The 13,207-nt window shown below is 38.2% G+C and overlaps 2 protein-coding genes across 2 annotated transcripts; one reads left to right on the top strand and one right to left on the bottom strand.

The window, feature by feature from the left end:
* Positions 1-174: 174 nt before the first annotated feature.
* Positions 175-12,799, bottom strand: LOC117302250. The gene is made up of 6 exons (XM_033786104.1): positions 12,599-12,799; positions 2,636-3,738; positions 2,012-2,167; positions 1,408-1,500; positions 748-888; positions 175-246 (listed from the first exon to the last, which is right to left on the bottom strand). The coding sequence occupies exons 2-6, from the start codon at positions 3,725-3,727 to the stop codon at positions 175-177; spliced, it is 1,554 nt and encodes a 517-aa protein (XP_033641995.1). The 5' UTR covers positions 3,728-3,738; positions 12,599-12,799.
* On the top strand, positions 4,635-8,732 carry LOC117302241 (uncharacterized protein K02A2.6-like). Its single transcript, XM_033786092.1, has one exon. The coding sequence runs from the start codon at positions 4,635-4,637 to the stop codon at positions 8,730-8,732; it is 4,098 nt and encodes a 1,365-aa protein (XP_033641983.1).
* Positions 12,800-13,207: the final 408 nt, after the last annotated feature.

Genomic DNA, 13,207 nt, shown 5'->3' with positions numbered 1-13,207 from the left:
CTGGCTATGCCGCTGCTTGCAATTAACAGTGACACCAATTCTCACACCAAGGGTACCCACTGATCTCTATTGTAATGACTAGACCATGAATTTTGAAACACCCAGAAACTGTTAAAATCATCAGTGCTTTTGCAAAAAACAATGTTTTTCTTATTATCTTAATTTCTCAACCTGCTATCCAGTCAGTCCAATAGAGATCAGCGAGGGTACCACACTACTTGCCATTCCAGCCTTGATTTGGTTATTCTGCTTTGAAATAATGAAAACAAGATGGCTGCATGATGACAAAAATCCCTTATATTTCCATAATTTGTCTCCAAGAGACAGATTTGCATTACACTTTTAACAATAAAACATAAACTTTGTAATGCTAAAAACTTTCAAACTTTATATAAAATGCATTAAGCTGTAGTGTTGTTCTTCTTGTGGTACAATTTTGAAAGTAATCCTTCTTAAAGACCCAGATTTGAAAACGAACATTCAGGAGTTTTGGTGTAAACATCGAAAGGCAAACCCCAAACCAACAGGCACAAATTTAAAATGACCAAACTGTATAGGAATATTTCCACACTAAATGCAAAGTTTGTTTTGCAGTGCCTGAACTTTAGGCGATAAGCGAGTTGCATCGAGACCCATGAAAACTTTCTGGATGACTTCCCAGAAGTATTTTAGGCTAGTCGGGTATGATAGATTCATAGCATATATGCAGCCAAATAGCTGCATACATGCTGTGCTCACATCGGTTACCTCCTTCAGAACTTCCACACCCTCAAGCACAACTATGATGTCTGCCTGTTCCTCCTGCTCTGCAGCCCCCTCCTTCTTTATTACAAAAATGCCCATTGTACATTCCTCTTTTGCCTTTATCATTTCCTCTTCTTGGGTATCCTGTCAAAAGAAGAAACACAGTAAGATTTAAACATTTATCACTTCAAAAAACCATACATGAAAATTGCTATTTATGGGTTTGTGGAATTCAGAATTATTGGGGCAGGAAATACAAAAAAATAATGCCTCCCATGGCAGATCTGCCTCAGTGGCAATTTATCAATCATGCTTTCACTGTCTTTGCCTGGTTCCTTAGGTGAAGTCACATTAATGAATATTGATTCACTTTAAACACAAAGGGTACCAACCATATTTTTCCTTTTAGATTTAGTTTAGTTACATTGATTTGAATCAGAAAAAATATATATATCCGCACAGTCAAAGCTGACCCTATGACCAGTTAATGCAAGACACAGAGTTCAGGCACTATTCCTTGCTAGCGAACCCCACGTTACAGTGTTTTAACTAATGAAAATGGAAATCAACATGGAATGCATGTTATTATTACACATCTGTCGACCAATCACAATCAAGGAATCAAGTATTTGCTGAAAGATATATTACTCACTTAATACTCACCAAAAATTGTTTGAATAAAGTTCCGCAGTCCTCGTTCAGGAACTCACAGAGGCCTTTGATCACTACCTCCCGTCGGATGTGTATGCTGTTGTTCTGTTGGGTAGGATGGATAAAGAGAGGTTTATGTATGCTACATGTACATGTCCGTCATGTGCCCTTTCTCAAAGGATCAACATTGTGCAGGTCTTAACCTTCCACCAGTAAGTGGAGATTTTAGCTGTGAAATAAACAAATAAACATTACTTTACAGTATGTTTGTACTGATAAAAAAACTAAACAATTGAATATTAGTTGTAAAAAAAAAATGAGGTGGTCGATGAGATCATGTCAACAGATTTGTTTGGTTTTCTTAAATTTCCTGTTGCAATTAAAATGAAATGTTTCAAACCAAATTCCGGTTTCAACCTAAAAGTTAAAGTGGGGTTACAACAAACGTATAATTTCTAGCAAAGGTGGTAAATGTACATGTACTACCTGTACCACATTTACAGTTTCATCACAGAGTTGCTCCTTATCAAGGTCAAATTGCCTTGCCCTTACCATGGAGCAATAAACTATACAGTATGCTCTTACACAAGAACGAAATATCAGGAATGACAATTACCTGGTCTAAACAATCAAGGAATGTCTTAATTTTCTTTCCTTTGACACCTCCTTTTGCACGGAAAAGGTTCAGTAGCTTCGGTGTGTGTTTGTCCACTTTCGATGTGTACGTTGCCATCAAAGGGACAGTTGTTATTCGTTTAAACTCAGCGCAAATCTACAACAAAAATGTATACATTAGAGAGGATATTAATTAGTAAGCTGTCGCAAACATTCAACTCAGTTTTGTGCATAAGCTTTGTGCACATATTTGGTTTTCAAACTGAAATCTAGTGACCACTTACTTTGTGGTGTTGGATTATGACAAAAACTTCATCTGATATCAAGTGCAGAATGTGGTAGTTTATTTTCATTCATTGGTCAGTTTAGATGATTTGATTGGTTGAAGCACTGTGTAAATTTGCTAATCTATGGTAAAGCACAGTGTTGTGATAAATATGGCTTTGAAGCCCTTGTACACTATTGATCAGATCAAAAAACATAAATGTTCACAGATTTACACTTAAATTTGATGGTTTCAAATTGCTGATAGTAGAAACGTTTCCTTAAAGAACTTCTGCCTGAAATGCTGTGGTTTCTGAGAAACACAAAATTACAAAATTTATTTTGAAAAAAAATTCCTTACCTGCGAGTTTGTAAACAAGACTGGCCATCGCTCTTTGAAGTCCACCACCATCGGTTTCTGAAGAACCACTTCCTGCCTTCTATGTGGAAAAGTTCTTGCCATTTTGTCATTGACTTCTTTCTCGTTCCCCTTTTTTTTGGTATCCTCAAGGAGTGTTAGTCGTTCACTTTCAAGAGTGGCTGCTGTTTCATTGCAAGGATAGTCAGGTAAATAGTTAACCTCGGCTCTCCTCGGCTTTTTGATATTCTTTGCAGTTTTTGCCTGTTCATTCCCTGCTTTCCTTTTGCAAGAGTTGACAGTGAGCTCTGGGCATCCAACATTTCTTAGCTTTGTTCGATAATTCCCCATTTTAAACTTCAAACTTGTCTTCCAGCCATACCATCCAGTGACTGATCCCATTCCTTTCAGGCATGGATATTTGGTTACTAAGGCCTGAGCAACAGAGCAAAACTGCAAGTCTGTCGGATAAGCCTTGTACTGGAAAATTGTTTCTGCAATTTTTTCCAGGATGTCTGATTTCACACCTACAGGGTTCATCAGAGTTTTGTCATGTCCATAGTTTATATTCCCCTTTGAAAGTTTGAGTTCCGTGTCATAGGAGAAGCGAGGAATTGGAAAATGTTCAGGCCATGGACAGGTTCTCTGTGATTGTTCAATATCAGTTTCACTACCAGCCAGTGTGGACAGGACTGATGTATCTGATGAAGACAATACTGATGCTGAATCATCGAACTTCAGAGATGTTGTTTTACATGAAGAGTTGGAGTTTTGGGTTGAGTTTAGAAGGTCATCATATATACTGTTAGTCAAATCGTCGCTGTCGGACTCTGGAATTGCAGTATAGATGACTTTTACTGTCCCTTTGTTGAATATGTCTTCGTCAGATGATAAATTGCAGAACTCTTGAAAATCCGGATCAAAGTAATGAAGCTTGAAGTCCCCTACAAGCCCAAACGCAGCCTGCACCTTCTCATGCAGCTCAAGAATACTCGGATGAGTTACCCCAGGAAGGGTCATTTTCCTTATATCATTGTCACTTAAGATCACCCGTAGCTTGAAGCAAGGGTCAATGGTCAAGGGTCCATCTGCCATGCTGATTGAGTCTGAAACAAACCCCCAAAAAAACCATAAATACATGTGTATCTTTCAAAAGTTATAACTGAGGGGCAATGACACAAAGCAGGCTTTTCAATGTGTTAAACTTTCTCCTGATTGCCTTCACCCATTTTGTTATTTTTGTTAAGGAAAAGCTCAACAATTTAGTTTTAAAATCACCTAACTTTATCTAAAAGTGTCTTAATTTCCAGAATAATTATTGTCCAATATGCAGAGATGAGTGGCACAGTAAAACTATGCAGTCATAAACAAAACCATCCACAATGGATCTTTTTATACCTGTACATGCTATAGTAAAATATGTAAACATTTTGTCTGTTTAGTTACACTGTACCTATAATAATTAGCTTGTTGGATTGTATCTCTTCAGAGTTACCATACACTTCCCTCCAACTGTATATGATACCAAAGGGTAGTAGTCAGTCAATTCATTGATGTCCAAAACATCAAGTTCATTTACAGATGATACTAACTCAAATGATCTGAGGTGTTCTGTGTACCATGCACTCAGCCTCCTGACAACAAAGCTAAGGTTATCTTGCAGAATTATAAGATGGACAATTTCAACAAAGTCTGGGAGACCTGCAGTAGACCCTGTAGTAAGAATTGTAGTGTTCACGTGATCACACTGTAATACATGTAATGTTATACATTTATGCAAATGAGTTGGCCTCGTGTAAGAGTACATGGAAAGGGGTGGAAAACCGAGGAACGGAATAAAGACACATGTTGATGCACATAAGATTGAATTCGTCTATAGTATTGGTTTAATCCGTATGTCTAGTAAGACTCTACAATTGGCGACGAGGATAAACATCATAGCAACTTTTGGAAAAGTTTAAGTTGTTTTGAAACAGAGGAAAAGTGCGAAACACCGACGAAAATGGCGCAGAATATCAAGCTGAATGGAGTTGAGAAATTTGACCCTCATGGTGACCCCGCACAGTTGAGACAAATGTGGCGGCGATGGTTGCGTGGGTTTGAGTATTTTGCTGTTGGAAAGGGAGTCACAAATCAAGGACAGAAGAAAGCCCTTCTACTGCATTGTACCGGTCCTGACGTTCAGGATATTTTCTTTTCCCTGACGGAGGAGGAGGGAACAGACGAGTATGATAAAGCCGTGAAAACCTTGAACAAACATTTCGAAGTAAAAATCAACGTGCCGTACGAACGCTATGGTTTTCGCAACATGGAACAGGCGGCCGGGGAAACAGTTGATCAGTACATAGTGCGGCTCCGACAGAAGGCATTATTATGCGAGTTTGACAAGTCAGACGAGGAGATCAGGGACCAGGTGATTGCACAATGTAAGTCACATAAAATTCGTACCAAACTGTTAGAAAAGGGGCAATCATTAACACTTGACCGTTTGAGGATGATCGCAACAAATGTAGAATTGACTGAGAAACAGTCCAAGGATATGGAGGCGAAGAAACCAGACTATGGTCCACATGTAAATGCTGTAAGGCGACACAAGGCCTCTGACTACGAGCAAAGGAGAAAGAATGGTGAACATGGAGACGCCAGCAAGGGTTATAGAGGCGGCGCTGGGACAAGACAACATGCCAACGGTGATCAGTGTTTCCGTTGTGGACACAGAGGACATTATGCCCGTGATCAGGAGTGTCCAGCCCGAAATGCGGTGTGCAACAAATGCGGAAATCGCGGACATTATGGAGTTGCTTGCAAGACCCAGACGAGCAAAAACAGAAAAGACAATTACGAGCAAAAGGATGCCAAATGGAGAAATAACAAAGGACAAAAATGGAATGGAACCGGAGGAAATAAACCAAGAGGAAAAGTTCACACAGTGCAAGAAGACACTGAAACTGGTAGTGACACTGAATTTGCATTCCATGTAGGCATGGTGGGAAGTAATAAAGAGGAAAAGATCAAAGTAAGTTTGGGGCAGGGCATACCAGTAGATGTTATCATTGACAGTGGAGCTTCAGTAAATATCATTGACAAAAGTCTGTGGGAGGAATTGAAAGGTAAAAGAATTCAGTGTAAATCTGAAAGAAGTAATAAGAAGTTGTATGCATATGGATCAACAAATCCATTAAAGGTTCTTGGTAAATTTGTAACCAAAATTAAAGTTGATGGTATGAGTCATGAAGACACTGAAGTAGAAGCAGATTTTTATGTCACAGAAAGTAAAGGGCCTGCACTTCTAGGTAAAGATACAAGTGTTGAACTGGGTGTGCTTAAGATTGGTGTAAACCTTGTGGCTGGAGAAGTGATAGATAGTTATCCAGAATGTTTTCAAGGGGTAGGAAAGTTGAAGGACCATAAGCTGAAGTTGCACATTGACAAAGAGGTTAGACCAGTGGCACAACACATGTACCGGGTACCATACACCTTAAGAGAGAAGGTCAGTGACAAACTAGATGAATTAGAGTCACTAAGTATAATAGAGAAAGTTAATCACCCAACTTCGTGGGTAAGCCCAGTGATTGTTGTACCCAAACCAAATGGCGATATTCGACTGTGTGTTGATATGCGACAAGCCAATAAGGCCATAATCAGAGAACGGCATCCTATTCCTACTGTTGATGAGATTTTGTACAATATGAATGGTAGTGAAGTTTTCAGTAAGTTAGATATGAAGTATGGGTATCACCAGATAGAATTGGAAGAAGATTCACGAGAAATCACAACGTTTGTAACCCATAAAGGCCTGTATAGGTATACACGATTGATGTTTGGCATAAGTGCAGCACCAGAGAAGTACCAGCAAGTAATAGCTCAGGTACTACATGATTGTGAAGGAGTTCAAAACATATCAGATGATATTGTTGTTCATGGAAAAAACCAAGCAGAGCACGATGAAAGACTAGTGAAAGTCATGCAGAGACTGAAGGAAAAGAACTTGACCTTAAATAAGGAAAAGTGTCAGTTTGGTTTGACAAAGATTACGTTCATGGGTCATGTGTTATCCAAAAACGGAGTTGAGCCCACAGAGGGGAGAATCAAAGCCATGAAAGAGGCAAGACCCCCCAACAATGCAGCCGAAATTAAGAGTTTTCTGGGACTTGTGAATTTCTCAGCACGATACATTCCAAATTTGGCCACTGTGGCTGAACCATTGCGTAGGCTGACTAGAAAAAATGAGAAGTTCACATGGGGCAAAGAACAACAAAACAGTTTTGATGTGTTGAAGGATTGCCTAACTAAGACTGAGACATTAGGGTATTACCGTCTTGATGCTACACGTACACAACTTGTTACGGATGCAAGTAATGTTGGTTTAGGGGCTGTGTTACTTCAAGAATATGAAGGGGAAACTAGAGTCATTAGTTATGCCAGTAGGACATTAAGTGATGTGGAGACAAGGTACTCTACTACTGAGAAAGAAGCACTTGCCGTTGTGTGGGCATGTGAGAAATTTCAGATATATCTATATGGATTGAATTTCGAATTGATCACAGATCATAAACCACTAGAAGTGTTGTATGGGCCAAAGTCAAAACCAAATGCCAGAATTGAGAGATGGGTGTTAAGATTAATGCCATTCACATATACAATTCGATATGCACCTGGGCCACAAAACATTGCAGATGTGTTGTCAAGGTTGGTAAAAAGCAATGTAGCTGATAAACCAAACACACTAGCAAATAAAGCTGAGGAGTATGTTAAGTTTGTTGCAGAACAGGCAACACCCAAAGCTTTAACTACACGTGAAGTGGAAGAAGCATCAAAGGACGATGCAGAATTGATCAAAGTTAGAAAGTGTCTAGCGAAAGGTGATTTTGATAAATCCAGTGTTAATTATTTTCCAATCAGGAATGAGTTGAGTTCAATCGGTTACCTGGTGTTGAGAGGAACAAGATTAGTCATACCTAAGACGTTACGTACAAAATGTGTAGAATTAGCACATCGTGGTCATTTGGGCATAGTAGGCACAAAACAAAGGTTGAGAAGTAAAGTGTGGTGGCCAAACATGGATAAAGATGTTTTGAGATTAGTTCGATCATGTCATGGATGTCAACTAGTAAGTGCGATGCCCAACCCAGAACCATTGCATCCAACGCAAATGCCTACGGGTCCTTGGCAGGACTTGGCCATTGACCTACTGGGACCTCTCCCATCAAAACACTATGTGTTTGTTGTGGTAGACTATTACAGTAGATTTTATGAAGTAGAAATTATGAAAGATACTACAACAGCTAAGATTGTGAATGCACTGGAGAATATGTTCTCTCGTTATGGGCTACCAAGGTCAATTACCTCGGACAACGGCCCACAGTTCAGGTCAGAAGTGTTCAAGGAATACTTAAATGAAAATGGTATTAACCATAGATTAGTGACACCTCTGCACCCTGCAGCAAATGGTGAAGTTGAACGACAAAACAGATCGCTGATGAAGCGCATTAGAATAGCTCATGCTCAGTCACAGGACTGGAAAAGGGAAATCCGGTCATACATGTTTGCGTACAGAACAACTCCTCATAGCACTACAGGTGTGTCCCCAGCTGAGTTAATGTTTGGGCGAAAACTCAGAACAAAATTGCCACAAATAGAGGAGTTAGAGTACAGAAATGATGAGGAAGTTCAAGACAGAGATGCTCTGATGAAACACAAAAATAAGTTGTATGTAGATAACAAAAGAAGAGCAGAAGAAAGTGATCTGAAAAAGGGAGATGCTGTACTGGTGAAGCAAAGTCAACAAAACAAAATGAGTACACCATTTCATGCAGTGCCATACACATTAGTGGAGAAACAGGGTAACAGTTGCACTGTTGAATCTCCAGAGGGAGTGAAATACAAAAGAAATAGCACTCATGTAAAGAAATACCAGCAAACAGAGTCTGACACTAGTCAGGAGAGTATCGAAGATCCAATACAGAATGAGGATATTAGTGGAGACATTGTAGACCCACAAGTCTCCATCTCAAGTCCAATGTTAGGTTCACCAAGGGCAGTTCGTACAACGAGAAACTGTCTCCCTAAGCGTTTTGATGATTTTGTAATGGATGTTTAGATAAAACTTAAAGTATGTGTTATAAGCAGTAAGCACAGGATGTAAGGGTAAATATTGTTTACCAGAGGAGATACAAGATAAGTAACAAATGTTTTCTGGGATAGTTTTAAATATCTCACCAACATAAAATTTGCAATATCCCGGTCTAAGTCTAATATGATAAGTCATAGTATGGACTACTGTATTTTAAAAGAAACACAATTGTTTTGTTAAATGGTTAACATTGTTTAAACTTGATGATGTTGTTAAAAGTTAAAGTTTGATACTGTGCGTTTACTTTCCAGTTTAACTAAGGGTTTGTTATTTTAAGAAAGGAGAGAATGTAGTGTTCACGTGATCACACTGTAATACATGTAATGTTATACATTTATGCAAATGAGTTGGCCTCGTGTAAGAGTACATGGAAAGGGGTGGAAAACCGAGGAACGGAATAAAGACACATGTTGATGCACATAAGATTGAATTCGTCTATAGTATTGGTTTAATCCGTATGTCTAGTAAGACTCTACAAGAATCATTCCAACTACATAGTTTGTTCTATAGTAGGATGCCCTCTTTGATAGAGGTACGGTTCTCAGTTGAGGATGTTTCTGTTTTACAACCCGTTTGATATCATCCCTTAACACAACTAAGGGTACATTTGAGACGTTAGACACTTCTATAGCAGTTTTGGTGGTCCATGAAGAATTGAAGTGGTGTGATAACATAAACTGATGCTTTACTGCAAGTGACGACAATATGTTCTTGAAGCAATTTGTGTAGCGGGCAACTTGCTTAAAAAAGCTGTGTTTGGCTTCATATCGCATTGTCCACAAAGCCACAAGAGGACCCCATGAGCGAATCAGTTGGGGATAGTGTTCAATGAAGTGATGTTTGGGAATCAATTTTACATCAGGGAAAACTACTTGAAATTTCTGGCGGTGCTCAGAAATTTTGCAATCTAGAAATGCAATGGATTCTTCAGTGTGAACAGGTGCCACAACTAGTTCAACTATATCTTTCAAATCCATTAAGATCTCCCATGCTGGCTCCCCATGGGGTATCCTAGTTCCAACAAAAAAAGGAAGTAATCTTAGCAAGGCCCAGTTCTCATGTGCGTTACCATGGATTGTGGTTAAAAATTTGTCAGGAATAAGCTGTGGAGAGTTTCTTTTATCAGCCCATTTGTAGGGGAAGTGCTTGATCACATCATTCAGTTCATCAAGTGTGAAGTAGTTCTTGGAGATAAGTACACGGAGGCAGCGTGCAAGTTCAACTGGAACAATTCCTTCAAAAATATCGTGTAATACATCAGGAGGATAGCCTGTCAAGACATGGAAGTTACTGAGTTTTTTAGTCAAGACACAGTCACGTTTTACTCCATAGCAATTGTTCATGGCTTCATCCTCCAGTGAAGTTTTAACATGTTCAGAATGCTCTCCTTTAGTTCGCAACTGGAAGGCACCAGATCTAACTTCCTTCGACTGAAAGTCACTGTGTTTTCCTGTGCAAAATCTGCAGACATAATGACCAGAAAAGCTTTCAACAAATCCGGCAAGACTATGGGCTCCTAGATTGTCTGCTGCCACACACTGAACAGTGCCCTTTATGTGTTCCCAATTTTGAAATAAAGACACCATTTGTTTCTAAGGTGACAAGATCCTTTATAAGTGGTTCCAAAACTTGACTGAATCCATACTTCTTCACATCGACACTTTTACACAAAACGGCTAGATTAATTGAAGTCAAAGAAGAACGGTACTTGAGTGGCAAATCTGACAAGACCCAATACACTGCACAAACTTTGTGTTTCTTTTTTGACGTGCCCAGGGGATTACACACTTCAAAATCATCTACATAAAGGCCAACAAAAATTTGAAACTCTTCTCCAGACAAAAGCCTATTTTCTTTGAAGAAATTTCCATCCCGAAATGATTTATATTGTGGCATATCATCAACAGCTTCATTTTGTCCACTTTCATCAATATTCAGCACTTTATCGAGGATTTCATTTACTTTTAGTACTTGTTGCAATGATTGCAGAATCGGAACATACTGATAGGTAATGTTTTCCTTTGCATTGAGTATGTATTCAACAGGCTGTACAACACTGAAGTGTTTTCTATAATACTCTTTCCTTTTATATGCAGTTGCAAGAGGACCATCCTTTCCAATTGCCGTGATGATGGGATTAGTCGCATTAACTGAATTTGCTAATTCTTTAATGACAGCTTTGTCAATATTACAGTTATGTTTTTTCAAGGTTTCTTCGAGTATGCCTTGTATGTCAAGCGTAGAAACAGAGGTGATAATAAATTCCAACTCAGTGACCAACTCGTCAACTGCTTTACTTGATACATGAAGTATGTTCTCCAGTTTTAGTAAAAGCGCTGCAAATGTTCGTTCAATGGCTTGTGTGGATCGATTTACATGAAGGTCTTCAGAATTGTCTTCTGCATACAAGTCTTCACCTTCTTCAACATCTTCTACATGTAACTCTCTGGGAAAGCATGTGTCTTGTGAATCAACATCAGTGTGGCATCCTGGATGCTGTACAATCTTAATTTTGAAGTCTGCCAGAGTGTGTGGTGTGTGTGTTCTACTCTTATGGGATCTGAATGTGCCACTCACATTTGTTGTAAAACTACAACCGTGAAACGCACAAACAACAGTTTCATTATTCTTTAAATGTTTATGTAAATGTTCAAAGAATGTTTTTTCTGTGGTAATATCATTCTTCTCACACACATGACATTTAAAAGCAATTGGGTTTTTGAATACATTCAGTGGATCTGTATCTTGCAAGTGATATCTCGACATATGTGTTTGTAAGGCTGCACTTGTTTTAAATCTGCATGGACAGTCATTGTACAAACATGGTTGGGGATTACTTGGACCATAATGACCGTGCTGAAGCTTGTAGTGTTTATATAATGTTGACTTCCTTCGAGTTTGAAAGATGCAGTCCTTACATTTCCACATAACCACGTACTGCAGAAAACAAAACCATGAAATACCAGAACACGTATTACAAAAATCTAGCTAATTCTATGAAACATGAGATCCAACAATTAAAAAAAAAACTTTTTGCTGCTCAAATGTCAGTGGGAATGCGCACACAAACTTTGAAAATATTATGACATGCAGAATTGCTATTCTCTGACTGAATAAACTACTTCATTGAATTACAATACATAATTTATAGGAGCAATGCCCAATGAGTTAGTTTGTCTTTCACACTTTGACAGTGTGAAAGTAAAACTAACTCACCTTTTGTCAACATTAACTTTACTGAACTTTGTCATTAAGCACAACTCAAAATACTTAAATTCAAACCCATATTCACAAAAGTGTGAAAGTAAAACTAACTCACTTATTGTCCACGTTAATTTTACTTAACTTTGTCATTAAGCACAACTCAAAATATTTAAATTCAACCCATATTCATAATTGTGAAAGTAAAACTAACTCACTTATACTTAGCCTAGTTATTGTTCAATTTTGTGAAATGTGAGTGTGATGAAGAGGTCAATAATCCGACTGACGATATCATACAGGCATGTTGATAAATTAACAGATTCAGTAAGTCTTAAAAGTAATTTTAAATGTCAGTAAAACAAGAAAAGTACATGTTTAGTATATGTATCATCCTATACAAGCAGCCAACTGTACGTAGTGTATGTCATTGCTCAGTCCGGCCCACCATAACCACCAATGTCAAGTTTTAAATTCGAATTAGTTTATCAGAAATGAAACAAAAAACATGGAGAAGATAGAAATATAAACTAGTCACGGAGGAAGAAACATCTACACTAGAGCTACAAGGTACAACTACATTATTGTAACAAAATACAGGGGAAAAGGCACATAAAATCAATTGTTCTTACCTTGACTGAGTATACACGTGGTAGATGTTGACAGTGGCACTCGGCAACGTGTTGTGACTTGTGTGTGACGACGCTGTACGTGTGGTACCACGAAGTACGCTGTGTGTCTGGGTGATTGTATTTCGCTAGACTGGTCACCTGACTTTTTCCTGGATCTTGTTTAACTCATGTATAATTTTATGTACCATGTACACAGAAAAATACATGTACTGTATTTACATGTATTGTTTGATGGGCTTGAGAGGTCAAAAGTTTATCCCCCGGCATTTTGCAGCAGAGTGAACTGAATTTAGAGGCAATACTCACAGGCTATAGCATTCAGCATAATCTATGTGTTTCTTACCTTAAGAATCCAGCTCATATGATTTTAGTTTAAAATGATTAAATCCATTTTGAAAATCGTTGACTGAACACATATTTTTTAATCGTTAAAACTTAAGCGAGCAAATAATAGCTTGCAAAATCAATTTTTAAAGTTTTAGACTCTTACCCGAGTTGGATAACGTTATTATTATTTTAATTTAAATGATATTTCAATCAAAGTAGTTCATTTAATTGAGTTGTTTTTAAGTAGTTATTTATTAAAGTGTGTAACAATAAGTTGTTAAC

The sequence above is a fragment of the Asterias rubens genome, chromosome 2, assembly GCF_902459465.1.
Source record: "Asterias rubens chromosome 2, eAstRub1.3, whole genome shotgun sequence".
NCBI lineage: Eukaryota > Metazoa > Echinodermata > Asteroidea > Forcipulatida > Asteriidae > Asterias > Asterias rubens.
The sequence above is the reverse complement of the archived record's forward strand: the minus strand, read 5'-3'. Positions and strand labels throughout refer to the sequence as shown.

Coding starts and splice junctions, on each gene's coding strand:
- LOC117302241 (XM_033786092.1), top strand. CDS start 4,635: ATGGCGCAGAATATCAAGCTGAATGGAGTTGAGAAATTTGACCCTCAT.
- LOC117302250 (XM_033786104.1), bottom strand. CDS start 3,727: ATGGCAGATGGACCCTTGACCATTGACCCTTGCTTCAAGCTACGGGTG. Junction 889..1,407: donor CTTTATTCAAACAATTTTTG/GTGAGTATTAAG, acceptor TTCTTTTGACAG/GATACCCAAGAAGAGGAAAT. Junction 247..747: donor GTGTGGAAGTTCTGAAGGAG/GTAACCGATGTG, acceptor ATTTCAAAGCAG/AATAACCAAATCAAGGCTGG.